Below are 26,719 nucleotides of genomic sequence, written 5' to 3'. Positions count from 1 at the left end.
CTATCTCAGACCCAAATATGTCAGTCCCAAATCAAGAGAGACTTTCAGAATCGATCAGTTCTGAATCGAATCAAGCACAATAAAACAAAGCAACAAATTTTTTGAAGAATACATAAATCACATAAATTTCAATATACACATCCGAAAGGAACTATACTATGTTTTTTAGCGAGTCCATCGAGCTGTCGTGTGGTGTAGGCCGTCCAAATCCGAACTTCCAGCGACTGATTCCTTTCATAGAGCCCCCTAGCGATGAGTATGAGGGTCCCGGAAGCCAGGCCCCGGCACTTCTCGACCTCTCCCTGGTAAAGATCCAGCAGGACAGTAAGGACAGTAAAAGCAGAATTTTGAACAGCTAAACAGTACGATTTGCGCGGTCAGGTTACAGATTGACAACACCGCACAAGCCATCGGGGAAGAAGCCTTCCGAGGACTTTGTCAGGGCCACCATCGTGGATGTGGATCCCCTAACGGGTGGGCCCTGGTTGCGGCACAAGATCTTTTATCGGTCATCTCCCCGAAAAGTGCAGCCGCACTCCTCGCTGAAGCGTCGCCAAAAGATGACCAATTTGGTTACGTCCACTATGCTCAAGCAGAGTTTACCGGAAAATTTCACGGAGACGCTGGAAAACACTGACAGGGAAATGAAGGTTCTCTGGAGGCGTGGACAGTCCCCACCGAACAACTTTATTAACCTGGAGCCTCGTCCGGTTCCGGCCATGATCGAGATTCTAGGGCCGAAGAATCTCCTAGAGACAGAGTCAGAACAAAGCGACACAGAGCTGAGCTCCATCAATTTGGAGGAGTCCATGTATTCTTCACTCCCACCATTTCTATCTCGCGTAGACCCGATTGATATGCCCTGCAGCCAAACCACTGTCCACGTCCGTACGGAGCTGATTTATGAAATATCCGGGGCTTCCATACAACAATCGATAGAGTTCAATCATTTGGAGGAAGAGTTTGGAGCGAAGAATATGCTAGACGATCTAGATACCCAAGAGCCGTGTGAGTCTGCTTGTAAAATGTTTGAAACAGACGACTCTTTGAAGGAACTGGGACCCAATTACATCACTACAGAGATGATTGGCGATACGATTGGGGGATCGATCAACCACCAGCCACCAACGACAGCCACCACTTTGGACGAGGTCCAGCAGCACATGCGGGAACGGGTTAAGGTGACAGCCGAGAAGCTGACCAAAAAATTGGAGTCCCTCGCTGAACAGTTGCCGCGCATGTTCCAGCAGGAGAAGAGCGTCTCCACAGCCACTCAATTGCCAGAATGTCATCCCAGGCTAGGAGCAGGAGCAGTCTCAGTAACGTTTCTCATGAAGAACGAGGCAGCTTGTCAGAGAAGACGCGTCGTCCATTGTCGTCCGATAGTTCACGAGCCTCTATGCGATTTCAACTCGGCAGATAGCGTGACGGTGGTTAAGCCTACACCTAAGCATCAAGCGAGTGGAACTCAACGTGATGTCCAAAAAAAGGAGCAGACGTCTGGAGCATCCCTGACCCTTTCTGTGGGGCGCGACACGCTGCAGGTGCTAGATCGCGGAGCCATTCCAGAGACAGAGGAACCAAGTTGCAGTCATGCGTAGGAGTCGTGTCAGTGATACGCTGCTCTCGACAAATAAGACTTTGTTTATTTAGTGACATATTCAATAAATTAATAAGTAAGAGACGGCACAAACTCAAATTTAAAATTGAAAACTTTAAACAATTTCTAAATACGATATACATATATAACGAGCAATAAACTTCCTTTCTGCTTCCTCCGATGCTGGTCGATCGCCGCTGAGGGCGTCTTCCTTAAGCATGCCGGCCCTTGACGTCGATCTCCAGTCCTTGACTACATCCGAACTTTCGAAGCTGACATAAATTTTAGAAAAATATTTTTTTATCTGTTATTTTAGATTTAGAAAGCAGCTGACAAAAAAAATCAATTTCTACATAATAAAATTGTACAAATTGAATTATCCAACCAACTTTTACGACATGAAGACTAATTATTGATTCATTCCATACACATTCCCGTTAAATACCAAGAAGAAAGCGAAGCCCACCAAGATTATCTGCTGGGTTCATTTTATGGGGCTGGAGCGAAAAATCAAAAAGTCCTATTGTATGTACTTTAATACAAATTTAATTTAATTTGGTGAGCAAAGTCCTCAAAGGTCACACATTTTCGCTATCTTCAGATAATAGTATTCTTATCAGTTTGCCGAACCTGGATCAGATCATATCATTTTTATAGCCAAAAGGAACAAATCAATTTGATGTGGCTACACAACGCCCGACGACACGTTCTGACTGATTTTCTATCTCTCTCGCGCGCACTCTTCGTCATTTAATGTCAGCGCCGTCTGCCGGAGGAAAGCCATACTGACTGTGTTTCGGTTATAAATGTAGAGTTGCGGTCGCAGCAACAACTAACAACGTTCTCCCTCGTTTTCTTTGCATTCGCATGAGAAAACGAGAAATCGACGAATATTTAAAATTTTTGTATCGTGCAACAAATAAGCTGAGAAATAACTTTTATCGATTTCAGTATTTCATTGCATGGGTGCGACTATTTTTATACGGTAACACTGCTGCACACACATACTACATTCAATAAATCCGCGGTCACACTTTGTTACTTTCCCGCCTTTTACTCAATAAAAAAATTAGGTGCGGCGCGGAAAGTGCATGCCCTGGACACTGTAGATATAATAGGAACACGGTTTCCCAACCCAGCCGAACATCAGCGAGCATCAGCAGGCGCCAAAACAGACTACAAAAGTGCGGAAATCTGCCTTCGCTGCCTGCCCACGTCCCCCGCCCCGCGGCGGCAGCAGCAACCACAAAAAAATACAAAATCAAACAAAAACCAACAAAACTTAAGTTTAGTGTAGCAAAAATAGTGAAAACGCACCCGTGCACGATGAGCAACGACGGCCAAGAGCAGGAGCTGGGCGCCGAGGTGGTCAGTGGGGCCGTGGTCACCGACGACACCCTGGAGATCACTAAAGCCAAATACACGAATCTGTGCCGCGAACTCAATATGGACAGCCAGACGGAGGAGGACGGCTGGGCGATGTACCTTGATGTGAGGCAGCGCTGCGTCATGGAGGTAAGTTGTTCCGTTCGCCGCTCTCATCGATCCCCTTTCCTGCCATCAATCTGAATCTGATATCTCACAGGGTGACTCCTTGATGTGGCTTTGTTGCTGTCTCTTTGCGGCCTGCCGTCGGTCGAGCACGCCCACGGTGATTGGACAGGATGCCGTGGTGCGCGGCAATTGCGTATCCCTCAACAATCTGCTGCGGTGCTGCCAGATGAGGTAGGTCCCTTTGAATTCTCTCTCAACCATCGATATCACATCATCCATCGCTTTGTGTGTGTCTGTTTGTGTAATGGTTTTTCCAGCATCTACGACTTCAAGACCAAGATCAAGCAGTGGTGCGACATGGCCAACCTGCCGCAGGAGTTTGTCAACGAGATCGAGGTACTGGATCGCAAGTTCAGCATCACATTCACATTGTACAAACGCTTTCGTAACATCTTTGACAAGATCTTCAACTGTCCGCCCAACGAGAAACGTCACTCGAAATATATGTGAGTGCCGGTCGCCTATGTCTATAATAAGAGTACTCCCTGTAATCCCATGATCTTCTGATCTAATTGCAGTTCCCTGCATGCCAATCACGCCAATGGCAAATGCTCCTACATCAAACTGGATGACATTTGCTGGCGGCTGTTTTTGTGCGCCAAGAACCAGAAGCCGAGCACCACAGTTGACCTGGTCACGTCTTTCAACCTGATGATCTGCTGCATCGATCTGATCTACAACAATGTGCTGGCCGAGAAGCGCACTGATCTCATCAATCCTAAATTCGACGGCCTGCCTAACAACTGGACGGAGGTGGACTTCAAGGCGAATCCCCACTGCATACTGACTTACTTCTGCGACATGACTGAAGAGGCCAAGGCCATGAAGGCCACCACCTTCAGGGAGATCATGTCCAGCTTCTTTCAGACAATGGTGAGTGGCAGATGAAGAGAAAATGAAACAAGCGCAATCAAGTCATAAACATGCCTCTACATTCCTCTCCAGACCATCTATGGCCACAAAGATAACATGCTGGGCCTCTTGGCCAACGAGAACTTTGAGCGCAACTTAAAGTCGCTCAACATCAGCTACGAGCAGTACGTTCTGAGCGTGGGCGAGTTCGACGAGCGCATCCTGAGCGCCTACGACGCCAGCGATCACACCAACCTGAACGACCAGGCCCTTAGACCCCCGGTCACGCCGCTGACACGCAAACAAGATCTGCCAGCCCAGCCGGCGATGGCCGGTGAGAAGTTCGAACCCGTTCTCAATGCCACCAACAATGTGAAGCAGCTGAGTGCCTTCGATCGCATCACCGAGCCCACGGAATATGTCAAGTGCGTTTCCTATCCTGACAGCCTTTGAATGCGGTTGCTTATCGTTCTGTATCATTGCAGGCAAGCTGGCGATGAGGTGATTGCCAAGCTGCTGAAAATCATCGAGGACATCAAGCTTAAGTTCCTCGCCAAATATCCGTCGGGGGAGGCGAAGAGCCGCTTCCGACTGGCCAAGTCCTTCTACTACTATCTGCTGGATCAGATCTTGCAGGCGGAAATCAAGAACAAGCCCGAGTTCGATCTCAAGCGTCTGCTGGTGCAGAAGATCTCGCTTGACATCTTTAACATCACGCTTATGGCCTGCTGCGTGGAGCTGGTGCTGGAGGCCTACAAGACGGAGCTCAAGTTCCCCTGGGTGCTCGAGTGTTTCAGTATTAGTGCCTTTGAGTTTCAGAAGATCATCGAGATTGTCGTGCGACACGGCTCGCACGAGGGCTGCCTCAACCGCTACCTCATTAAGCATCTCAACTCGATCGAGGAGACCTGCCTCGAGCGCCTGGCCTGGGCGAGTAACTCCCCCGTCTGGGACATGATCGCCACCGCCCCTAAGCCGCTGCCCACCCACTACGACGTGAACTGCGACCGCACCGCCGGCGCCCTGCAGATCTTTCTGCGCAAGGTCTACCTCCTCGGCTGGCTGCGCATCCAGAAGCTCTGCTCTGAACTGATTCTGATCGACAAGGCGCCCGAGCGCATCTGGCACATTTTCGAGCACTCAATCACACAAAAAACAGACCTCATGAAGGACCGCCATCTCGACCAAATTATCATGTGTGCAATATATATTTACATAAGGGTGAGTGCGCGCTCTATCTCTCTCTAATTGATGCGCTTACATAAGTACATAAGGGCTCAAATGCTATGCCACATTGGCATTTCCCTGCTCTGTCCTGCCCTAATGCAGTTGTAAACCATTTTTCACATTTCTCTCATGGCATCCCTCCCACAGGTATCGAAACTAGAGGATCCAAAATTCAGCGACATTATGCGCGCCTATCGCAATCAACCGCAGGCGGTGAACAGCGTCTATCGCGAGGTGCTCTTCGACCTCAACGACGATGGGCAGCCGAAGGTGACGGACATTATATACTTCTATAACCACAAGTATGTGCCGCTGATGAAGCAGTTTGCGATCGACTACCTGAATATGACTCCGGACGTGACCGGGTGCAAGATAAAGGCCGCCGATCTACTGCTTTCACCCCATCCCTCGGAGCGGGCCGCCCAGCCGAAGAAGGTCACGCAGAATCACTCGCTGTATGTCACGCAAATGCCCAAGAACGAGATCCAACAGTCGCCGAATCAGATGGTCTACGAGTTCTATCGCAGCCCCGCTAAGGTAACCATTCGACCTGTGACCTGTGGCCGCGTGCCTCTCCTGCCTCTTACCATCTGTGGCTCATCTGTTCAAAATGTCCTTCCTGTAGGATCTGCAACTGATGAACGAGAAGGTGCGCGGGGGCAAGCGCATGCTCAGCTTCGGAGATGAGCCCGGCCTGGGCCAACTCGAGACGAAGCGCATCAATCTGCCAACACACCTCAGCCAGATAAAGGCGGTGATGGACGACCGGGAGAGCGAGCCGCGGGATCCCAAGTAGAAGAAGTAGACAGATTCAAACGAGACATAGATAGACACCGGGTCTCTGGGGGCAGCTTAGATTTTAGTATAGAAGGACGATGGGGGCGAGGCGCTGGCGGTGAGACCAGAGGACCTGAGCGGCTATGGTCGATTTTATGATTGTTTTTTATTTTTTTTTAGTTTGACTTGTTAATTTAAACACAAAAAACCCAATCGTAAGCATCCCTTTTACACCATGCTCGATAGAAATCCGCTTAGAAATCCGTTCAGCATAGAAATCCATATTATCTCTTAGACTCTTGCACTGGCTACTGCTACTGCTAAAGCAGTTTATTCGAACCACGCATCCGCATCCGCGTCTGTATCACGTATCATTTTTGTATGTGGTTTTGCGAGGGTTTTCGTTCGGTTCGGTTCCATCATCTACAATTGAGTGTATTGTGTGCACAGAATAGGACAGAGGATGAGGATGTACCGCACACAATCATTTGTTTTTATTGTGCGACACAATTGTTTTATATAGTGCCACAAATCATTTGGCAGAATTTTTACTATAGCACCGATCAACAACTTAGAGCTTTTTTTTATCTCTACGTTCTAGATATTAGATCCTATGTGACATTTTTAATTACTTTGGTGGCACTTTACAAAAGCATTAAATTAATATATATACTTTTTCACCCACTAACAATTCCTATATTCTATTCCCCCTACTATGTATATCCCCCCTAGTGTGTGCAATGACCATTTTAAAGCATCAGTCTATCTCTTGTCTATTGCAATATCTACATTTTACCGTGTTTCACGAGTCCGTTTCACGTACCTTTTTCAAATATTTTACCACAGAATGGCATAAATTATTCCATGAAAAGAATCAATGCGATGGTCTGTAGCTATTGTTGGGCTTCTTTTCATGATCGCTCTCATTTTGTGCAATAAAGGAGCCAAGGGATGTATAGATATCTAAAAATCCATTAAGCAGTTTACAAAACAAACTAGACTCCAATTAGATCTCCATGATTTGCCTACGATTTTTTCGTTAGTTTAGGGACTTTCTGCCTTATTCTGTTTTTATTTAAAATTTTTAAATTTCATGGCGTGGTGAGGGGTGGGGGGAATACTATCCTAGCATGGGGTAGGGTTACCATTTTGCCCAATTATTGAGCAAGTCATTCGCGCAGCAACACACATTGTTCGACACATAAAGAGCTTTCAGAACCATCGGAACATCTTTTAAGTTCAGGCCTTTAGACTTTTTTTCGAACAGGCGGAGCGATAGGCAGGCGCTCTTGTCGCTGATAAAGAGATTTAAGAAGGTCCACATTATATACGATTATACAAAATATATAGAAATACACTTTATAGAAATCGATATTGCTATCATCTGCGTTCTTCTTGGGGGGAATAAAACTCTCCAGAATATTGCATTCAAAGCGTGACTTTATTGGGGAACATGAGGGCTGTAGACGGCATAAGTCCTATGGGTCCAGACGCAGGGTCTTCACTATGAAGTTCAGGGCAGGACGCTGCGTGATGGCTGTGGAATGGAGGCGTTGCTCAAGCAGCGGACTGCAGGTGAACAGCGGCGCTGACTGCTCGGGAATCATGCGGTAGGCGACGCGCCTCCAATTGGGTACCACTACGTCGACGCAATGCTCGAGATCCTCATGACAGGCGGGCAGATCGATGGGTAGCGCCAGGGCCAGGAGGTGGACGATGGCCAGGCACAGCTGCTGCTGCAGGCCGTCGCGGTGGTTGTACTCCTCGAAGCTGTCCAGAGCATTGGAGCGCTCTAGGGCCTGCAGGAGTGAGCGCCACACAAGCGTGAAGTGGAAGCCAAAGTCCGCGCGTTGCTCCACCTGCAGTAGGACGGCCGTGGCGTTGATGCGCACCTTGAAGTTGGCGTGCTGGACTATCAGCTGGCAGAGCGAGGGGAAGAGGAGGTCACCCAGGCCAGCGTTGCCGGAGAAGAAGGCCCGGTGCTTGACTAGGCTGCCGATGGCGTAGCAGGCATTCCACTTGACCTTTGCCCCGCCAGCGGTCCGCATACAGTCCAGCAACTTGATAATGGCCGTCTGAGCCTGCGTCTTTTCCTGGGCGACATCTGGGCGCTGCAATGCCAGCAGCTGCAGCTGGAGCTGGAGCAGATTGCCCAGGGCCCGCACCGCGTTGGCCCGCACCTTGTCGTGATCGCTACAGCATTTGGTGGCCGTCTGGATGAGGCGGTCGAGCAGCTCGTCGTAGACACGCTCCGAGTTGCCAGAGCCGCCGGCCAGAAGGGCGTCGCTAATGTTCCCCAGGGCCCAGGCAGCCTTGATTCGCACCGCCATCTGAGTATCGCTGGTGAGCCGCAGCGTCAGTTCCGCCACATTCTCCACGAAGACCAAGTTCGCTTTGAGAGAGGGATGATGCGCGAAGACAGCCAGGGCCCGCAGCGCGGCTGCACGCACCAAAGGCTCCTCGGCGTCGTCGCTGCTGCAACCGCTGAGGAAGGTCACCAGACTGCGGCGCAGCCCGGTGGGTAGGTCCTCAAAGGTGACGGCTCCTATGTTCGACAGCGAGTCGCAGAGGGCGCACTTAAGGGGGCCGGGGGCCGCCTCAGCGCAGAAGGCCGCGAAAATATGGGGGAGGAGGCCGAGCCAGAAGGAGAGCTCGAGGTCCCGGTCGGACGGTTCGGGCAGGGCCCGCCCCATCTGGTAACCCATCGAGTCCAGGCATCGGGCGGCATGCAACCGAACGTCGGCATTGGCATACATGAGGCCCGAGGCAATGACCCGCCCGAGGTGTGCCTGCTGTTTTCGGAGCAGGCCAATGTGCGTGGTCATGGCCAGGAGCACTTGGTAGCACTCCAGCCGCAGCGGTGGCTCCGTCGTCGGACAGTTCAGATATCGGAGTACCATGCGCAGGAGCCACGAATTTCGCGGTATCGATGGCTGTTCAGTCAGCCTCTTGGGCGGATCCACTTGCTCCTGTCTCTGTTTCTGTCCCTGTCCATGTTTCTGCTCGTGGTCGTGCTCATTCTCTTCTTCTGCTTCAGAATCGCAGAGCTCCAGGAGGTGCTCTCGCTCCTGCTCTTCATTGTGCTGCAAATGCAGGCCTTCTAATTGCACCTCCATTCGCTGTGAAGGGCACAGGCCGACGGCACAGGCCATTTCCTGGGTCAGTCGTGGTGTCGCCACCAGCATCTCCATAACCAGCAGGGCGGCCACTGTCACCGGCGTGTTCCCCCCGGTCTTCGCCAACCTCTTTACGGGCAGCACGAACTCGTAGACGAAGCCCATTTCCAGATGATCGAAAGGCGTGGCCTGAACGAGAATGGCCAGACACTTGAGGCACTGCGTCAGCACGGGTGGGGCGTACTCACGATCCAGGATGGAGGTCAGCGAGCGGTAGACGGTCATCACGGATCTGGCCAGGCTTACGGAGAACGGGGTGAATGTGCACGGTCCCCGGGAGTGGGCCTGGCTCAGGTATCCTTTGGAGCCATATAATAGTTGTCCGGCGAGCTGGAGGGCCAGGGCGCGGCAGCGGGAATTGGCATCGTTTTTTGCCAAATGGAGCAGATGGTGCGTCTGCGAGCCCTCGTCGCTGGGGAAGATCACGTGCCAGTAGCCGTAGAGGGAGCGACGGGGCAGCTGCTTGGTCAGAGCGCTCATCAGGTGAAGGGCGGAGATTCTCACGCTTGCTTGCTGTTGGCGCAGCGCTTTAGGGGCCGCCTGCTGTGCTTCGGAGTCGGACAGGGTGCATGCCTCCGTGTCGCCAGTGAGGCAGCCGTAGTCGATATTGCTCAGCAGCAGTAGTCGTTCCTGTGGTATGCTGTGCGCTGCATCACCCGATGGGCCGTTCTTCTGCTTCTGGCGGGGGCGTACCTTTCGGACCTTGTTGCGTTTGCCGCCGGAGCTGGACTTATTATGGCTGCTGTTGGACTGATCCTCCTCCTCGGCGCCATAGGCAGCAGCTTGCTGGGCAGGCTGCACCCTTCGGGGCACGTGCAGCTTGGCCGGGTTCTCGCCGCAAGCGGCATAAGTAAGGTGGGCCAAAATGCAGCCCATCAGCTCCGGGGCGTGCTGCTCTGCGTAGTCGGCGTTCTTGCTGACGATCTTCTGGAGGAGCTGGAGGGTGTGGGCCAGGAGCAAGGGCAGCTTCTCCGACTGGGATGACACCCAGCGTCCCTCATAGTGCGGCTGCAGCAGGTTGTTGGCCAGGTACTGGCTAAGTTTCGGGTCCTCTGACTCAGCCAGCTCGACATACACCGTTTCCTGGCACATGACCAGCAACAGAGCCGCCTCCGCGTCCTGCGGCAGGGACAGAATCGACAGAATTGGCCAAAACGACTGCAGATGCTGTCCAGGCAGCGATTTCAGCAGGGTGTGCATCAACTGCAGCTCGTCCACGACGCTATCCTGAGCCGCCCGCTCCAGCAGCCACTCCACCAGCAGCTGTGGCCGCGCCAGCAGCAGCCGCCTAGTCAGGATCAGCTCGTTGAGCCACAGAAGCCATGCTCTCAGCAAGTCATGGTACTCCCTCTTGTCCGCCTCCGCCAACAGCTGCTGCACTTGCTCGGCTGTGATGCCGTGGGCCTCACCTGCTCCTCTCCTGATATCGTGCAGCAGCTGCCGATGCTCCTGAAGACTCACCCTGTCCAACGGCAATTTGTTCGAGCACCCACCGGTGCTTAAAGTGTTTAAAACGTTCAAAAGCCCATCGTGCGCTTGTATCTCTCTATCACCGTCCATTATTAGCAGTGTGACCGCGGACTTATCGATAAAATATACCGTCCGACCCTCAGAAATATACCGAAACATACCGCCTCATTTTCAAAATATACCGTAAATATACTGACGAATTCAAGTTCTATTTTATATATTCCTTGTTTTTGATATTCCCTCGAATATTACTAGCTATATAGACCATTTAGCGATGCCATCATAAATTTATACGATTGATGAATAAATTTTCTATTTAACTGGTGTATTCTTAATACCTTGCATTTTGCGTAAAAAGAGGTTTTAGCAAAATAAATCAAACAAAAAACAAGTAGCGAAATAGGTCCAGCTGGAGCTGGAGCAGATTGCCCAGGGCCCGCACCGCGTTGGCCCGCACCTTGTCGTGATCGCTACAGCATTTGGTGGCCGTCTGGATGAGGCGGTCGAGCAGCTCGTCGTAGACACGCTCCGAGTTGCCAGAGCCGCCGGCCAGAAGGGCGTCGCTAATGTTCCCCAGGGCCCAGGCAGCCTTGATCCGCACCGCCATCTGAGTATCGCTGGTGAGCCGCAGCGTCAGTTCCGCCACATTCTCCACGAAGACCAAGTTCGCTTTGAGAGAGGGATGATGCGCGAAGACAGCCAGGGCCCGCAGCGCGGCTGCACGCACCAAAGGCTCCTCGGCGTCGTCGCTGCTGCAACCGCTGAGGAAGGTCACCAGACTGCGGCGCAGCCCGGTGGGTAGGTCCTCAAAGGTGACGGCTCCTATGTTCGACAGCGAGTCGCAGAGGGCGCACTTAAGGGGGCCGGGGGCCGCCTCAGCGCAGAAGGCCGCGAAAATATGGGGGAGGAGGCCGAGCCAGAAGGAGAGCTCGAGGTCCCGGTCGGACGGTTCGGGCAGGGCCCGCCCCATCTGGTAACCCATCGAGTCCAGGCATCGGGCGGCATGCAACCGAACGTCGGCATTGGCATACATGAGGCCCGAGGCAATGACCCGCCCGAGGTGTGCCTGCTGTTTTCGGAGCAGGCCAATGTGCGTGGTCATGGCCAGGAGCACTTGGTAGCACTCCAGCCGCAGCGGTGGCTCCGTCGTCGGACAGTTCAGATATCGGAGTACCATGCGCAGGAGCCACGAATTTCGCGGTATCGATGGCTGTTCAGTCAGCCTCTTGGGCGGATCCACTTGCTCCTGTCTCTGTTTCTGTCCCTGTCCATGTTTCTGCTCGTGGTCGTGCTCATTCTCTTCTTCTGCTTCAGAATCGCAGAGCTCCAGGAGGTGCTCTCGCTCCTGCTCTTCATTGTGCTGCAAATGCAGGCCTTCTAATTGCACCTCCATTCGCTGTGAAGGGCACAGGCCGACGGCACAGGCCATTTCCTGGGTCAGTCGTGGTGTCGCCACCAGCATCTCCATAACCAGCAGGGCGGCCACTGTCACCGGCGTGTTCCCCCCGGTCTTCGCCAACCTCTTTACGGGCAGCACGAACTCGTAGACGAAGCCCATTTCCAGATGATCGAAAGGCGTGGCCTGAACGAGAATGGCCAGACACTTGAGGCACTGCGTCAGCACGGGTGGGGCGTACTCACGATCCAGGATGGAGGTCAGCGAGCGGTAGACGGTCATCACGGATCTGGCCAGGCTTACGGAGAACGGGGTGAATGTGCACGGTCCCCGGGAGTGGGCCTGGCTCAGGTATCCTTTGGAGCCATATAATAGTTGTCCGGCGAGCTGGAGGGCCAGGGCGCGGCAGCGGGAATTGGCATCGTTTTTTGCCAAATGGAGCAGATGGTGCGTCTGCGAGCCCTCGTCGCTGGGGAAGATCACGTGCCAGTAGCCGTAGAGGGAGCGACGGGGCAGCTGCTTGGTCAGAGCGCTCATCAGGTGAAGGGCGGAGATTCTCACGCTTGCTTGCTGTTGGCGCAGCGCTTTAGGGGCCGCCTGCTGTGCTTCGGAGTCGGACAGGGTGCATGCCTCCGTGTCGCCAGTGAGGCAGCCGTAGTCGATATTGCTCAGCAGCAGTAGTCGTTCCTGTGGTATGCTGTGCGCTGCATCACCCGATGGGCCGTTCTTCTGCTTCTGGCGGGGGCGTACCTTTCGGACCTTGTTGCGTTTGCCGCCGGAGCTGGACTTATTATGGCTGCTGTTGGACTGATCCTCCTCCTCGGCGCCATAGGCAGCAGCTTGCTGGGCAGGCTGCACCCTTCGGGGCACGTGCAGCTTGGCCGGGTTCTCGCCGCAAGCGGCATAAGTAAGGTGGGCCAAAATGCAGCCCATCAGCTCCGGGGCGTGCTGCTCTGCGTAGTCGGCGTTCTTGCTGACGATCTTCTGGAGGAGCTGGAGGGTGTGGGCCAGGAGCAAGGGCAGCTTCTCCGACTGGGATGACACCCAGCGTCCCTCATAGTGCGGCTGCAGCAGGTTGTTGGCCAGGTACTGGCTAAGTTTCGGGTCCTCTGACTCAGCCAGCTCGACATACACCGTTTCCTGGCACATGACCAGCAACAGAGCCGCCTCCGCGTCCTGCGGCAGGGACAGAATCGACAGAATTGGCCAAAACGACTGCAGATGCTGTCCAGGCAGCGATTTCAGCAGGGTGTGCATCAACTGCAGCTCGTCCACGACGCTATCCTGAGCCGCCCGCTCCAGCAGCCACTCCACCAGCAGCTGTGGCCGCGCCAGCAGCAGCCGCCTAGTCAGGATCAGCTCGTTGAGCCACAGAAGCCATGCTCTCAGCAAGTCATGGTACTCCCTCTTGTCCGCCTCCGCCAACAGCTGCTGCACTTGCTCGGCTGTGATGCCGTGGGCCTCACCTGCTCCTCTCCTGATATCGTGCAGCAGCTGCCGATGCTCCTGAAGACTCACCCTGTCCAACGGCAATTTGTTCGAGCACCCACCGGTGCTTAAAGTGTTTAAAACGTTCAAAAGCCCATCGTGCGCTTGTATCTCTCTATCACCGTCCATTATTAGCAGTGTGACCGCGGACTTATCGATAAAATATACCGTCCGACCCTCAGAAATATACCGAAACATACCGCCTCATTTTCAAAATATACCGTAAATATACTGACGAATTCAAGTTCTATTTTATATATTCCTTGTTTTTGATATTCCCTCGAATATTACTAGCTATATAGACCATTTAGCGATGCCATCATAAATTTATACGATTGATGAATAAATTTTCTATTTAACTGGTGTATTCTTAATACCTTGCATTTTGCGTAAAAAGAGGTTTTAGCAAAATAAATCAAACAAAAAACAAGTAGCGAAATAGGTCAATCAAAACAAACGAAAAAGGAAATTGCTCAATTTTTATATTCCATTGAATAATGCTGACTAACTAAATCTCTCAACAATGCCCACATAGCTTTATCCCATCGATTAATAAATTTTCTACAAGATTGGATAGTTTTAAATCCTTGCTTTTATTGTATTTATTGTAAAAAAAGGTTTGAACGAAAAAGTTTAACAAAAAAAAGAGTCGCTATATTGCGTGTAGTATAGGTCTTTGCATACCCTATTTTATTAATTTTATATGAAAGTATAAATATTGATATGAAGATAAATCGTAACTAATAAAGACCTTTTCTCAAATTTACATTTTTTAGTCATATTAATGTATATGATGAGTGTTTTGTATATATATCTCAATCCTGATACCTATTCTTGGTCCCTACAAGAATACAATAAGTTTTAAAATATAGTTGAAATATTGAAAATAATATTGAATGGTATAAAAATATATTGAAAATAAATTGTTTTTGCCTGGGATGACAAACATATTCCTATAACATCCATTTCCCCCCGGGGATCTGTGTATGGAATGAGACTCATTGTTGTCAATCGGGTAAAAGAGGTCTTTACCAGATTCATGTTCGGTTATCGATACTATCGACTGGTTACGAGTGGTGCGCGCCAAATCTAACTTTTTTTAATGTGAGCGACAAGGATTTAAATGTTGTCACCCGGGCCATTGCCGATTCAACAAATACGACGAAAAAAAAAATCAAATAAAATATTGAAGATCGTTTAAAAATTAACGTTTATTCAAGCATCTATTGAGTTTCGGTTCTGGATGCCCATGTAATTTATTCTTAAATCTAAGCTAGATCGAACTGCGCCAGAAATAAAGTCCACCGTGAAATAACCATTGCAGACCATTGCCGAAATGTACATTTATTTGGTGGGTGGAGGAAGAGGGTGGGTGGGGGAGGGGTCATCACTAAGCAGCAAGAATGGAGAATCATATTAAATCATTATCTTTCAGTATCTGCGAATACATCGAGTAGTCCCTGAGCTAAACAATGAACTGGCCAACAGATTAGTTCGTGACTGTCTGCCTGTCGTTAATATCGAACTACAATACATATGTATATCCGTATATAATAGTTTATAATTATATATTTGTATATTTATGTACTATATATATATGTATATATATACTGATCTGATGTATATCTGTATATAAACATGTATATGTTATGCATGCTAGGCGGGCTTCTAGTGTTCAAAAGGCAGGGGAGGGTGGGCGGTCGTTTGAAAATTCATGTTATTCGATTGTAAAAATTGGGTTTTTGGTTTTTTGATTTTTTGATTTTTGGGTCTGAGTTTTGCCTTTTGTCTGGTCGAAGTCTTTGAGAAACACATAGCTAAACCGTGAGCTTGTTGTATAAGGTGTATATGTGTATACAATATACAGTATGTATATAATATAAATCTGTCTGTATACATATGTATGTATATGAATATCAATATCTAATATCGTACAGTACGCTACGGCTAAGAGTGTATATAATACATAATAAAGTAGTATATAATATATATTGTATTGTATGTATAAAATAAACATATATTGGGTGAGAAAAGTAGAGACATGAGCCACGTATAATTTGAATCTTTGGCAAGACCGCAGATACTGATCACAAGAATCGTTTCGATTTTAGTTTTTTTAGTTTAGTCATTCGTTATTCTAGGCTACAACTATTGCTATTTCCATGCGCCAGGGTTTGGCATCATAAAATTTGGCTAATTATGGAGCAGCAGTGACTTGGGGGTACCATCGTTCAAAGGAACACGTTACAAATGGCTGACAAAAGAGAGAACCCTTCGAATACACCGCGAATACACATAGGTACATATATAATATCGCACCCGAATCCCTGTTTTTAAGTACTCTAAGGTCTAAAGCCGCTGTTTCTCTCCGCAGTGTAGTGTGTGCGTCCACTAACCACTAATCACTTATGCTAATGTCGCTGGGATAGAGGTTGACCAATATGGCATAATAGTGACAGCCGGCGGCCAGCACCACAAACAGGTGCCAGATGGCATGGGCCATGGGTATGAAGCCGTCCGACTTGAAGAACACAATGCCCAGTATGTAGAAGGCTCCACCGTACTTCAGCTGTATCATGCCGTGGAAGTGGTGGCCAGTCAGGACTACAACGAGGGCGGGCCCCAGGCCCATCACCAGATAGAAGAACGTCTCCAAGCACTTGTAGCGCTCGTGAAAGAGCTGTTGAGAGGAGGATTGCGATTGGTTGCGTTGTTACACAGTGGCGGCTCTTGCGACTCTCACCTGCTGGTAGGCAATGCCCACCCCAGCCATCAGCCAGATGACCCACTCCATCGAAAAGAGAATGGCCGAGTGGTCGGTATTTTCCAGCGTCAGCCAGGGAAAGTAGGAGCCAGCAATGAACACATAGATCATGGCCCGATCGCAGCGGTGCAGGACATTCTTTAGGCCCTGATACGTGCGCCAGCCGAACGCGGGCCAGGCCTTGTAGTTCCTCGGTGGTCTACAAAAAGGACGGAAATCTATATAGAGAAATTTTTAGAAAGCTATAACAGATTTACACTCACTTGTGCTCGGCACAGTAGCAGGAGCAGTGAAAGAATGTCGATATGGTGAAGAGCATGCACAGAGCACCACCGTACACCCACGAGACCAAATACTGGCTGGCGTTGGTGGAGCGCTCGAACAGCTTGATGGTCGCAAACAATGCCGGCAGTATCCACATCCCATGGGTAATCACGTTGGCCATCTGTTCAATCTGTTTATTGGGGTAAAGCAAATCAAAAGTAATTAGCAAATGGGAAGCCGAAAATAAAAGCCCGATGTGGGGGACCAACCTCTGTCGGCTGATAGGCACAGCCGGGCTTGGCCTTCGCATTCTTCCACTTGATGTTCCGCAGCTGGAGCTTCAGCGACGAGTTCGACTTGATAATGGATTTCCAGAATTTGCTGAAAAGATTCTCCAGAAACGAGTACTTGTTCTGGATATCCTGCATCAGGCTCACGCTGCCGTTGCCGTTCCCGTTGTTTCCGATGCCAATGGTGCTCATTGTGCTTCTGGGAGAGTGCGTACCGCGTACGATACAGATACAGGATACAGGCTACAGCTACAGCTACAGTCAGAAACAGCTACACCAGGTCGCCAGCGCGCGCAACTGCGGATGAGTTGGAAAATTGGTTGTCCGTGTTCTAAAAATTGATTGATTATATGTCTATCCACTGTCGAGTGGCCTTCGTTCGCTACCGTCATCCACCCATCCACTCAACCAGCCACCTAGTCAACCAGTCACCCAACCCAACAACCCCCAGCCAACCCCTACCACACACAAAGCATTCCCAATCTAAAAGTAGCCAAGCAATTGGTTGGGTTATGGCCAATTGATTATCACTTTGCCACTGGTCGTTGATGGCAGTTGATGGCTTATCACCGAGGCGAGCGGGAGAGGCAGGAGGTAGGAGAGGCACGGTGGCGTGCAGCACAGACGACACTGTTCCGATAAGCATTCAACAACAATGATTGCTGTTCGCAGACAGACCGAACATGGTAATCGTAATCGTACATGTATTCGCACTCGTACTCGTATTCCCGGGCACTTGAGAATTTTCGTTAGCTCTCGTAATTTATATTTATTTGGTTTGCATATAAAACGGCTAGGTCGGCTCATATCAATTGCAAACACAATGGCCATTGGCCAGGGGCAGAGGCAGAGGCATGAGCACAAATGGATGTGCATCTGGATTTGGATGTGGATCATGATCTGAGTGGGGATTAAGTGTGCCTCTGACCCGTAGACTGACTGCAGTTGCGTCCAATTAGAGCTATAGCAATTGACAGCACCAGAGAAAGCGGACGGACCGACAGACGGGCAGGGGAAACCAGTTCTCAGTTCTCAGTTCTGAGTGGCTGTCCCGCTTATCGCGCGTGTCTCCGAACATGGCTCAAAGTCCAGGTCCGAGCATGATTACAATACATACTCGAGTGTATCTATATCGATGGGTGATGGGTGAGTGGCTTAGGGTAAGGTACGCAGTACCGTCACATAGAGTGAGCACTAAGAGGCCAGATACTCATGGTCAGGGTCTTGGGCGTCGAATTTATGCTGGATTCGCAAGATTCTTGAGACAGTACTTGATCGGGTCCAGCACCCACTGGGCTTTTTACCGCCTCGGATCGTTGGAGACCTCCTAAAAGTATGCCTCAAATGCAGCTGGGGGTCACTCAAATCATAACGGAATGTGGGCCATGCATTCCTGCCACCCACACCTGCTGAGACCCCACCCCTGCTACCACCTGGGCTCGCCCAATTTCCATAACAACTAGTCGATGCTAACGCTATAAATATCGCCGCCTCAGGGTATCCCCTATATTGGCTATTATGGCATCAGGAGGGGGGTAGTGGCTGGCTGGCTCGCACCGACTGTGGCTGGGCACGGGGCTGGGGATTAAGATAGCTACTGTCTGACAGATTCTATCGTGCTGTTAATCCAATTTGTTTGAATGTGTCGTCACGCCATTTGTTATGGCGACTCGGCTTTCCGTGTCGGCCGTTGAGCGTGTTTTCAAGATGTGTTATAGAATATTGGACTGGGAGTAAAACTTACAATAATGTTCTTGGGGCTGCAGGTGGAGATGCAGATGCTGCGACCGCGGTGGAGGCTGCGGCTGTGGCTGTGCCTGTGCCTGTGACTGCTGTGTGGATGGTGATGATGCCCTTACAGCCACACAGGACTCGCGCGTAGAAAATCCAAGACACTGTCACTACACTTTCACATCTGTTTGATCCGCTGCTGCATCTGTTTATAAATCTATATATATAATAATATATCACTTGCACCCATCTCTGATATATCAATATATCGATATATATTTTGTTTGTGGATAATATATTTGTAGGTGATATTTCTTTGCAGTGGCTAAAATATTAAAATGGATATTTTTGTGAGATATAGATATATCAAATACGAAACTACTCTAATGTTGTTTCATGACGTCAGATCAAATATACCCGCGACTCTACTTATGCACTAATCGGTATTTTTGTGCGATAAATGGAACGAATTTGGCGGTAACATGCTCTTGTTTTAAAAATAATACTTAGAGCCGACATCCGATTTTATGGTTGCTTAAAATTTAAATTAAAAGATTCTAGAGAGCGGTACCGATCGACAGCTTAATATCATCTAATATCGATGTTCTTGACAAATATCATATAATATTGGGATTCTCAAGACATCTAACAATCCTAGTTAAATTGTTATTGTTGTGCGATCGGAACAGCGTTATTCGCACCTAGAATAAATATTTTCATGTAGTTGTGTTTGATTACCATGAAAGTCACTGCTGCCTTGGGCTCTGTCTTTTGGAGGATTGGTTGCTGGCTGGCGATAACAACGGATAACAAAGGAATAGCCCAAAATGGGAACCATCAATGTATTGGAAATATCATGGAATATGTTGACTAAGAACAGACTAAGAAATTTCTCAGATATGATAATATTAAACTTCAGTAGACTACAAAATAAGTACAGAAGACTTTTTCCAAGTCCACACACAGAATCCCAAAAATATAGGCTTTTCGAGAAAACGGTGTAAAATTCCTTCTATCCTTACGATATCATAAAGAGACCCCTGTCAACAACAATCACTGGTAAGTGATCTCCCTGTCATTATCGTATTTTTACAGAAAAGGCAAACAAACCCTCAGAAATTAGAGGGGTTATATATCTCTTAAGGGAAACCAGAACAACGAACTGTAGATCGTCAGACAAGTCTCAATTATCCTTGAAAGTTGTTCTTATTCTTAAACATGCAGCGAGTACAAGCGCAAGAAACTTAATTTTCAAGGAAAGACTATATTAAATGAATTTTATTGAAATTATTGCACACTCAAATCCGTTTTGGCTTAAAACACTTTGGTATTCTTACAAAATAATTAACAAAACATTATAATCAGGGGGTCGACGTGTTCACATAAAATATTTTCGAGTGAATCTTTTGATTTCATGCAACACAACAAAACAGACATTCCAAATGTTCAGCCTTAACACAACCGTCTGTTTGTTACGTCACAAATAAGTCTCATGAAAAGAATCACTTATGTAAAAGGGTTTTACATGCTTTGTGAAATCCCTTCGTGAATCTTGTCAGCTGGAGACGGTCTGGACCTGCGCCTGCTGATCGTGCGGGCAAGTCAGGGGATGGGCGCTCATAATGCGGCCTGCGCCCAGGCAGGCCACATCATCATAGAACACCGCATACTGCCCGGGGGTGATGGCCCGCAGAGGTATATCCAGCAGCACCTCAAAGCCGCCATCAGGGCAGGAGCGGAGACAGCAGTCAACGAGCGGCTTGGTGTGCTGGAAGCGAAAGCGGCATCGCAGGCTGCCTGCGGATGCGAGCCTCTGCTGGGATTGAACGCACAGCCAGTTGGGTGCCTCAATGTGGATGCAGGTGCTGAGGAGGGCAGGATGTTCGTGGCCGGCTGCCACATAAATGGTGTTGCTGGAGGCTTCCTTGCGGGCCACAAAGTACGGCTGTAAGAAGGAGCCGAGGCGGCAGCGCTGGCCCACGGTCCACTGGTGGATGCCTTCATGGCTACCCACAATGGCCCCACTGTCAATGTCCACGAATTGGCCGCTTTTGGAGGCGATGTACTGCGGAGAAAGAGAGAGCTTGAGGACAGGAAGTGGGGAGCCATTGGATGGAATTACCTCGCGAATGAAGGACTTGAAGTCACGCTTGCCCACGAAGCAGATGCCGGTGCTCTCCCGTTTGTGGGCCAGGCGCTGGAGGCCTATTCGTCGGGCCAATAGCTTCACCTCGTTCTTGGCCAGGTCGCCCAAGGGAAACATGGTGCGCTGCAGGGCCTGTCGCGGTATCCCTGCCAAGAAGAAGGTCTGATCTTTAAAGGTGTCCGCCGGTATGAGCAGGCGGGCCTCCCCTCCGTCCGCGCGATGCTCCAGAAAGTTGCCTAGACTGTTACGAGCATAGTGGCCGGTTGCCACGGCATCGTAGCCGAGCTTGTCCAGGGCATGGCGGTGGAACAGGTCGAACTTGATGTGCCGGTTGCAGAGGATGTCCGGATTCGGAGTTAGGCCCTGCTGGTAGTCGTCCAAGAAAGCGCTGAACACCGCAGTCCAGTACTCTTTCACGTAGTTCACCTGCCGCAGCTCGATCCCCAGCCGTTGACAAGCCCATTCCGCGTCTTTTAGATCCTGCTCGCCGCTGCAGCGGCCGGCCTCGTCGTGCTCGTCCCAGTTGCGCATAAAGACGCCCATGACGCGGTGGCCACGCTCCCTTAGCAGGTGGGCGCTCACAGCACTGTCCACCCCTCCGGACATGCCTACAACAATATTGCGGATCATTTATATTAATTAAAATTTTGTATTTATATTTGTTTGCAAATGTTCCATTTAGGGATATTAAATATTGATACGCAAAAATATCGATATATATTATTGGTTGATAACATCATTGGAGGAGATATTTTTTGATATGGCCAATATATTAATATTTATATTTTTGTGCGATATATCATATACGGAAGAACTACTTTTCTGAACTTCGACATTCCTGTTGTTTTACGTCGTTAAAGCTACCCGCGACTTTATATTTTGCTTATCGATTCACAGGGTAAGCTTGAAAAAAATATCGGTACTTTTGTGCGATAAGCACCAATGTTAGGGCTCAATAATGTTTATCGATAAAGACTGTGACAACCAACCGTGTGGAGAAAACGTGATAAAGTGCGTGACAACTATTTGTGCTAAATTTATATTATTTTTTCACTCTTTGCATTTAGAACACTCTGAAATCATGACTGGACGTGAGGGTGGTAAAAAAAAACCATTGAAGGCGCCTAAGAAAGACGCCAAGGACATGGACGATGAGGAAATCGCATTCAAGCAAAAGCAGAAGGAGCAGCAGAAGGCCCTAGACGCAGCCAAGGCTAACGCCTCTAAGAAGGGACCCCTCGTCGGCGGCGGCATCAAGAAGTCCGGAAAGAAGTGATTGCACTGCCTACCAGCTGCTAGAAACGAAATTCACACACAAACCAATAAGAAGAGGCAGAATCAGAACAACAGAAACACGAACATTTGCAGCCTCCAGTTTTCGCGTCAGAACCATGGACCAAGATTTATTGTAGTGTGTGAAAACTAGAAGCATCTGTACCCTTTTTTTATACTTACCAATATGTACGATTAAATAATGCTATATTTATATAAACTTGCATTATCTCCGTTTTGTGAGCGCTTGTTCGAACCACAATGGCAATGAAATAAACGGAGAATTTAGAAATTGTAGAGGCTGACTAGAACTATATTCAGATATACTCTATACACATCTATATAGTAAGACGATAATGTGTCCGGTGTCCTCAGAGACGTGTGAATGTGCACTAGAATTCTCTAATCTAGCTGTCAATTTATAAAAATGTATTTAGATCCATAGGCATACATATATATATGTATGTGTGTAAATCTGCGCTCGACAAGCTAGCTGTGCCTGGCAGCACACGTGTCTGCACCGCCATCTAGATGTATGGATACGTCAGATTTGGATACAAGTAGAGCCAGAGCTACCAGATGGCCTCCGCTGCACCCAAAGAAATTTGTGAAATGGAATAAGACAAAGAAACCGGCAGCAAACTATTTATTGGCACCCTTTATTGTTCACCCTGTTGAGAGCTTGCCCGCGATTGTAGCTCAGGTATAATGTTTCGAAGAATATGTAATAGGATAGTTAATAGTCACAGTCCATGTAGACCTCCACAAAAGATTCAAAAAACTCGTCATCGGTGGCCTGGAGCTGGACCAGAGTGTTCAGCATTGGGAATTGATATAGACTTATAAAGTGTTCAAAAAGCTACTCTTCTGGCTTTGGCGTTTCTCCTTTGGCTTCACTGAATCGGGCTCTTCAGTTTTCTTCTTCAAGGTGTGCGAAGGCTTTCCTCGCAGCATTGAGACCTCGTGCATGACGCGATAGGAGTCAATCATCGCCTGGCGGTCGATGTTTACCGAAGCCAGCTCCTCGTCAGTCATTTGATCCACTTTGTAGTGCTCAGACAACTCTTCGTCCGTCATCTTGCAACAGCCGTGGAATACCAACTCGCGTTGGTTGTTCTTTGGTTGACCATTGGTAGACGAAGCTAGCCCCAAGTCGTCGGTGAATGCGATCTTCTCAGCGTGTATGGCGCTGTTGCAGGCCGGAGTGACATCCCCAGTTGGAGCACCCATCTGAGCATTGACCATCTTGCTTTTGCAGGGAAGAGTGGCGTCCTCAGTTAGAGCGCCCATCTGAGCGTTGACCATCTTGCTTTCACAGGCCAGAGTAGCCTCGTCTTTTGTAGAGGAAGAAATTTCACCTAATTCTTGTTTGGAGTCGCTCATCGCGCTTATTTTAAGAGTAATAATTGGCACAAGAACGCAAGAAATGAATGCTTTCAATTTTAAAGATGGCTGCTCAATGAGTCAGTAAAAAAATGGCAGGCACAATACATGTTCATTGACGGCTGTCAATTGAAATTTACCGCTTATAGCTAAGCTCGAATCGATAATGATTAATTTACCCAGTGCGACCATGTTCGTGCATAGCAGGAAGCTTCCGCCAGGTAGCACTCACATACGACCATATAGTTATCGCCTATGTTTATTTTGAACATTCGAATCTGGCTAAGAGGGTGACCTTTTACGGGATTTGATATAATTTTCCTGTTTATTTTGACGTCGAAATTGAGTTGAAGGTTTTTTTTACGGTATATCGGTATATAATGGTATATTTAATCAATTTCATGAATCTTTTAAATTATATTTTTAAAGGTATATCAAAGATTTTTTTAAATTTTCGCTCTCTCAAATCGTGTTTTCGCATTGTTTAGATTGCATTTAAATCCTTGTCGCTCATTCACTTTCAAGCAATTTCTTTGTTGTTTCATTCAAATCAGTTAAGGCTCTCTTTGAACAAGTAGGTAACAATGGGTCTTATTCCATGCGCAAAAGTTGCGGCAACAGTAATTTGTATGGCCAGACTCATGGGGGGCGGGATGCTCAACATTTGGCATACCCTAGGAAAAAAGATATTATATAGCTGCAGAAATGTTTGTCATCCCAGGCTCTAACTAATGTACAAATTAGTCAGTCTCTGTTTTAAAGGTATTTCAACGATATTTTTGCAATTAGTGGTCTTCTTCGGAGACCAAGAATAGGCATCGGGATCGAGATACATATATGTATATATATACAAGATACTAATCATAAGCATGAATATGTCTAAAACATATCAATCTGAGAAAAGTTCTTTATTAATTAAGTTGTAAAACAGCTTGGAAAAAGTTACCTTCATATAAAATGTTCGAAATATGGTATATAAATGCGTAAACTCCGGTTGACAAGCACAGGTCCTCAAATACCAGCAACATGTAAGAAATGACGTGACATTCTATACTCACTTACGTTGCCACTTTTTTTTCGTTTAACTTTGTTGTTTAAACCTTGTTTTAGTCACAATGCAATAAATGAAAGATTTTAAAACAAGCCTGACTGGCTAGAAAATTGATTCATTAATCGGATTAAATTATGTGGACAGGGCTGAGGGCTTCACCTAGCTAGTAATATTAAACCGAATATCAAAATCGAGAAATATGGATTCTGATCATGGCCAGAGAACGATTAACCCATTATCGTGGGTATTAAAATACTCTTCATAAAAATGATGCAATATGAAGTTCAGTTTAGATGACAAATATAGTGGGGTTTTTGAAGATAAAGATTAAGGATAAGATGGATGTGAAAGAAGATATTGCAAACAGTATTATTTTCTGCGGTTTAACTCAAGTTGTTCGCATATCTAAATAGAGGGGGCTTAAGTGGGCTAAGCTTGTTTTTTCAATACATAATTGGCGACCAAAAAGCGGCTCCATCCGAATTTACCCAAAAACCTGAGAAACTGAGAGTTTGAGAGGCAGCTGCCCGAAATGGCTTACGCCAGCATGTCGGAGGCGCGCATTCGTCCGCGCCAAGTGCTGGTGCTCATCATAGTCTTCCTTATCGTGCTCAAGCTGGTCCACCACAATGGAAAGCACACCTGCCAGGGCCCAGAGTACCTGCAGGCTATGTACACGCAGCAAGAGGCGGGCACATTGCCGCACATCTACGCCATAACGCCGACGTATGCGCGGCCAGCCCAAAAAGCGGAGTTGACCAGGTGAGCGTGGTCCCAAGAGGCCGGAAACTGCATTTCTAGCCTCTAACCACTGCCGATCTCCGTACAGACTGTCGCACCTGTTCATGCTGCTGCCAAACCTGCACTGGATCATTGTGGAGGATTCTAACAGTACCACGCCGCTGGTGCGCAGTCTGCTGCAGCGGGCGGGGCTTGAGAAGCGCTCCACGCAACTGAACATCAAGACGCCGCCCGAGTTCAAGCTGCAGGGTAAGGATCCCAACTGGATTAAGCCACGCGGAGTAGAGCAGCGCAACATGGCCTTAGCTTGGCTGCGCACCCACGTGGATGTAGATCGACATGCTATTGTATTCTTCATGGATGATGACAACTCCTATTCCACGGAGCTTTTCGCCGAGATGACTAAGATCAAGCCAGGCCACGTCGGCGTCTGGCCCGTTGGGCTGGTGGGAGGTCTCATGGTGGAACGGCCTATACTCAACGAGGACAAAACTCAGGTGGTGGGCTTCAACGCTGCATGGCAACCGAAGCGCCCCTTCCCCATCGACATGGCCGCTTTCGCCATCAGCATGGATCTATTCATTAAGAACCCGCAGGCCGTCTTCTCTTACGAGGTGCAGCGCGGCTACCAGGAGAGCGAAATCCTGCGACACCTCACCACGAGACAACAGCTCCAGCCGCTCGCCAACTCCTGTCGGGACGTGCTCGTCTGGCACACGCGCACCGAGAAGACGAAGCTCACCTCTGAGGATGCCCTTCAGCGCCAGGGAAAGCGCTCTGATTCTGGCATGGAGGTCTAGCGAAGATTTTGCCTCCCCGATTCGCCTGTACATACTTGTCACGCAACTGTTCCTCGTCCCATTACTTAATGCCTCAACTTAGTGAATTTATTGAACGTTTTTTTTGCCCAGAATGTATTAACATGAGCTTTTCTTATCTGTATACTGGCAAGGTATTCCCAACTTTGCTATTGAACATAACATTGCATCAAACTGCAACACAAGCAAATCTGCGGCTACCTTGCTCGTCTGTATAATATTATAGTTGTAAAATGCTCAAATACAATTTGTAACATATGTATCTAAGATTCTGTAACCGTATTATATTCTGTTGTCGATATGTTATGGTATTTCCTTATAAGTATTTTAGAAGCTACAGGAGTTCACAATATACATATGTATACGAGATCAAGTGGCTTTTTTCGCATATTTGGTCGGAAGGAAAGACGATAAATGCCGCTGATCGAGTTTCATTTTGTAAACATCAGCACACCAACCACCAACATATAGTATTTCCGATACAGTTAAAATGAGAATAGGTCTGGTTTGATGGCTGGCTCGTATCGCTACACCTTTGGAATTTTAGATGCCATGCATATAGAATGGGTGGGTAAGCTAGTTGTTTCTGCTCAATGCCCAATACTCATAGCTGCCTCTAGCTGAAGGCAAATAAAAGACTTTGATTTGGATTTATAGTACAGTAAATATGATTTATTTTCCCCCGTTTTAGATTTAGTGTACAATTTCTTTCAATTTTG

The 26,719-nt window shown here is 48.3% G+C and overlaps 9 protein-coding genes and 1 long non-coding RNA gene across 11 annotated transcripts; 4 read left to right on the top strand and 6 right to left on the bottom strand.

Moving 5' to 3' along the window:
- Positions 1 to 43: 43 nt before the first annotated feature.
- On the top strand, positions 44 to 1,706 carry LOC4814274 (uncharacterized). The gene is made up of 2 exons (XM_001354446.4): positions 44 to 324; positions 382 to 1,706. Exons 1-2 carry the CDS (start codon positions 159 to 161, stop codon positions 1,599 to 1,601), a joined length of 1,386 nt encoding a protein of 461 aa, XP_001354482.4. The 5' UTR covers positions 44 to 158; the 3' UTR covers positions 1,602 to 1,706.
- LOC117184454 (uncharacterized) lies at positions 1,628 to 2,459 on the bottom strand. Its single transcript, XR_004469823.1, has 2 exons — positions 1,990 to 2,459; positions 1,628 to 1,872 (listed from the first exon to the last, which is right to left on the bottom strand). It is a non-coding gene; the product is annotated as an uncharacterized lncRNA (long non-coding RNA).
- Positions 2,460 to 2,593: 134 nt separating this feature from the next.
- Rbf (Retinoblastoma-family protein) lies at positions 2,594 to 7,384 on the top strand. Its single transcript, XM_001354445.4, has 8 exons — positions 2,594 to 3,115; positions 3,186 to 3,325; positions 3,412 to 3,600; positions 3,673 to 4,027; positions 4,100 to 4,431; positions 4,492 to 5,227; positions 5,381 to 5,770; positions 5,859 to 7,384. Exons 1-8 carry the CDS (start codon positions 2,927 to 2,929, stop codon positions 6,027 to 6,029), a joined length of 2,502 nt encoding a protein of 833 aa, XP_001354481.2. The 5' UTR covers positions 2,594 to 2,926; the 3' UTR covers positions 6,030 to 7,384.
- Positions 7,385 to 7,430: 46 nt separating this feature from the next.
- On the bottom strand, positions 7,431 to 10,773 carry LOC4814242 (HEAT repeat-containing protein 6-like). The gene has a single exon (XM_001354444.4). It carries the CDS (start codon positions 10,744 to 10,746, stop codon positions 7,489 to 7,491), a length of 3,258 nt encoding a protein of 1,085 aa, XP_001354480.3. The 5' UTR covers positions 10,747 to 10,773; the 3' UTR covers positions 7,431 to 7,488.
- Positions 10,774 to 11,017: 244 nt separating this feature from the next.
- On the bottom strand, positions 11,018 to 13,703 carry LOC117184453 (HEAT repeat-containing protein 6-like). The gene has a single exon (XM_033382107.1). It carries the CDS (start codon positions 13,667 to 13,669, stop codon positions 11,033 to 11,035), a length of 2,637 nt encoding a protein of 878 aa, XP_033237998.1. The 5' UTR covers positions 13,670 to 13,703; the 3' UTR covers positions 11,018 to 11,032.
- A 1,380-nt stretch (positions 13,704 to 15,083) lies between these two features.
- LOC4814241 (monocyte to macrophage differentiation factor) lies at positions 15,084 to 18,834 on the bottom strand. The gene is made up of 5 exons (XM_001354443.4): positions 18,603 to 18,834; positions 16,838 to 17,155; positions 16,568 to 16,758; positions 16,284 to 16,503; positions 15,084 to 16,220 (listed from the first exon to the last, which is right to left on the bottom strand). Exons 2-5 carry the CDS (start codon positions 17,048 to 17,050, stop codon positions 15,939 to 15,941), a joined length of 906 nt encoding a protein of 301 aa, XP_001354479.2. The 5' UTR covers positions 17,051 to 17,155; positions 18,603 to 18,834; the 3' UTR covers positions 15,084 to 15,938.
- Positions 18,835 to 19,837: 1,003 nt separating this feature from the next.
- LOC6901138 (mitochondrial tRNA-specific 2-thiouridylase 1) lies at positions 19,838 to 21,453 on the bottom strand. Its single transcript, XM_002134578.3, has 2 exons — positions 20,712 to 21,453; positions 19,838 to 20,654 (listed from the first exon to the last, which is right to left on the bottom strand). The coding sequence occupies exons 1-2, from the start codon at positions 21,363 to 21,365 to the stop codon at positions 20,145 to 20,147; spliced, it is 1,164 nt and encodes a 387-aa protein (XP_002134614.1). The 5' UTR covers positions 21,366 to 21,453; the 3' UTR covers positions 19,838 to 20,144.
- A 153-nt stretch (positions 21,454 to 21,606) lies between these two features.
- Positions 21,607 to 22,231, top strand: LOC6901137 (translation machinery-associated protein 7 homolog). 2 transcript variants are annotated; one of them, XM_015186879.2, is made up of 2 exons: positions 21,607 to 21,746; positions 21,803 to 22,231. In XM_015186879.2, the coding sequence occupies exon 2, from the start codon at positions 21,817 to 21,819 to the stop codon at positions 22,009 to 22,011; it is 195 nt and encodes a 64-aa protein (XP_015042365.1). In that variant the 5' UTR covers positions 21,607 to 21,746; positions 21,803 to 21,816; the 3' UTR covers positions 22,012 to 22,231. The 2 variants fall into 2 exon arrangements, with proteins under 2 accessions (XP_015042365.1, XP_002134613.1); XM_002134577.3 differs by having other exon boundaries at positions 21,657 to 21,738.
- Positions 22,232 to 22,638: 407 nt separating this feature from the next.
- Positions 22,639 to 23,547, bottom strand: LOC117184979 (uncharacterized). The gene has a single exon (XM_033384322.1). It carries the CDS (start codon positions 23,388 to 23,390, stop codon positions 22,848 to 22,850), a length of 543 nt encoding a protein of 180 aa, XP_033240213.1. The 5' UTR covers positions 23,391 to 23,547; the 3' UTR covers positions 22,639 to 22,847.
- A 1,208-nt stretch (positions 23,548 to 24,755) lies between these two features.
- On the top strand, positions 24,756 to 26,373 carry GlcAT-I (Glucuronyltransferase I). The gene is made up of 2 exons (XM_033384321.1): positions 24,756 to 25,203; positions 25,271 to 26,373. The coding sequence occupies exons 1-2, from the start codon at positions 24,974 to 24,976 to the stop codon at positions 25,980 to 25,982; spliced, it is 942 nt and encodes a 313-aa protein (XP_033240212.1). The 5' UTR covers positions 24,756 to 24,973; the 3' UTR covers positions 25,983 to 26,373.
- The last annotated feature ends 346 nt before the right edge of the window (positions 26,374 to 26,719 follow it).

The sequence above is a fragment of the Drosophila pseudoobscura genome, chromosome X (genome assembly GCF_009870125.1).
Source record: "Drosophila pseudoobscura strain MV-25-SWS-2005 chromosome X, UCI_Dpse_MV25, whole genome shotgun sequence".
NCBI classification, from domain to species: Eukaryota; Metazoa; Arthropoda; class Insecta; order Diptera; family Drosophilidae; genus Drosophila; species Drosophila pseudoobscura.
This window is presented reverse-complemented; position numbering and strand designations above follow the sequence as displayed.

Coding starts and splice junctions, on each gene's coding strand:
- LOC4814242 (XM_001354444.4), bottom strand. CDS start 10,746: ATGGACGGTGATAGAGAGATACAAGCGCACGATGGGCTTTTGAACGTT.
- LOC4814274 (XM_001354446.4), top strand. CDS start 159: ATGTTTTTTAGCGAGTCCATCGAGCTGTCGTGTGGTGTAGGCCGTCCA. Junction 325..381: donor GGTAAAGATCCAGCAGGACA/GTAAGGACAGTA, acceptor TTGCGCGGTCAG/GTTACAGATTGACAACACCG.
- LOC117184453 (XM_033382107.1), bottom strand. CDS start 13,669: ATGGACGGTGATAGAGAGATACAAGCGCACGATGGGCTTTTGAACGTT.
- LOC6901138 (XM_002134578.3), bottom strand. CDS start 21,365: ATGATCCGCAATATTGTTGTAGGCATGTCCGGAGGGGTGGACAGTGCT. Junction 20,655..20,711: donor TCAAGTCCTTCATTCGCGAG/GTAATTCCATCC, acceptor CTTTCTCCGCAG/TACATCGCCTCCAAAAGCGG.
- LOC117184979 (XM_033384322.1), bottom strand. CDS start 23,390: ATGAGCGACTCCAAACAAGAATTAGGTGAAATTTCTTCCTCTACAAAA.
- LOC6901137 (XM_015186879.2), top strand. CDS start 21,817: ATGACTGGACGTGAGGGTGGTAAAAAAAAACCATTGAAGGCGCCTAAG.
- GlcAT-I (XM_033384321.1), top strand. CDS start 24,974: ATGGCTTACGCCAGCATGTCGGAGGCGCGCATTCGTCCGCGCCAAGTG. Junction 25,204..25,270: donor CAAAAAGCGGAGTTGACCAG/GTGAGCGTGGTC, acceptor ATCTCCGTACAG/ACTGTCGCACCTGTTCATGC.
- Rbf (XM_001354445.4), top strand. CDS start 2,927: ATGAGCAACGACGGCCAAGAGCAGGAGCTGGGCGCCGAGGTGGTCAGT. Junction 3,116..3,185: donor GGCAGCGCTGCGTCATGGAG/GTAAGTTGTTCC, acceptor GATATCTCACAG/GGTGACTCCTTGATGTGGCT. Junction 4,028..4,099: donor CCAGCTTCTTTCAGACAATG/GTGAGTGGCAGA, acceptor ATTCCTCTCCAG/ACCATCTATGGCCACAAAGA.
- LOC4814241 (XM_001354443.4), bottom strand. CDS start 17,050: ATGAGCACCATTGGCATCGGAAACAACGGGAACGGCAACGGCAGCGTG. Junction 16,759..16,837: donor GTGCCTATCAGCCGACAGAG/GTTGGTCCCCCA, acceptor CCCAATAAACAG/ATTGAACAGATGGCCAACGT. Junction 16,221..16,283: donor TGGGCATTGCCTACCAGCAG/GTGAGAGTCGCA, acceptor TCCTCTCAACAG/CTCTTTCACGAGCGCTACAA.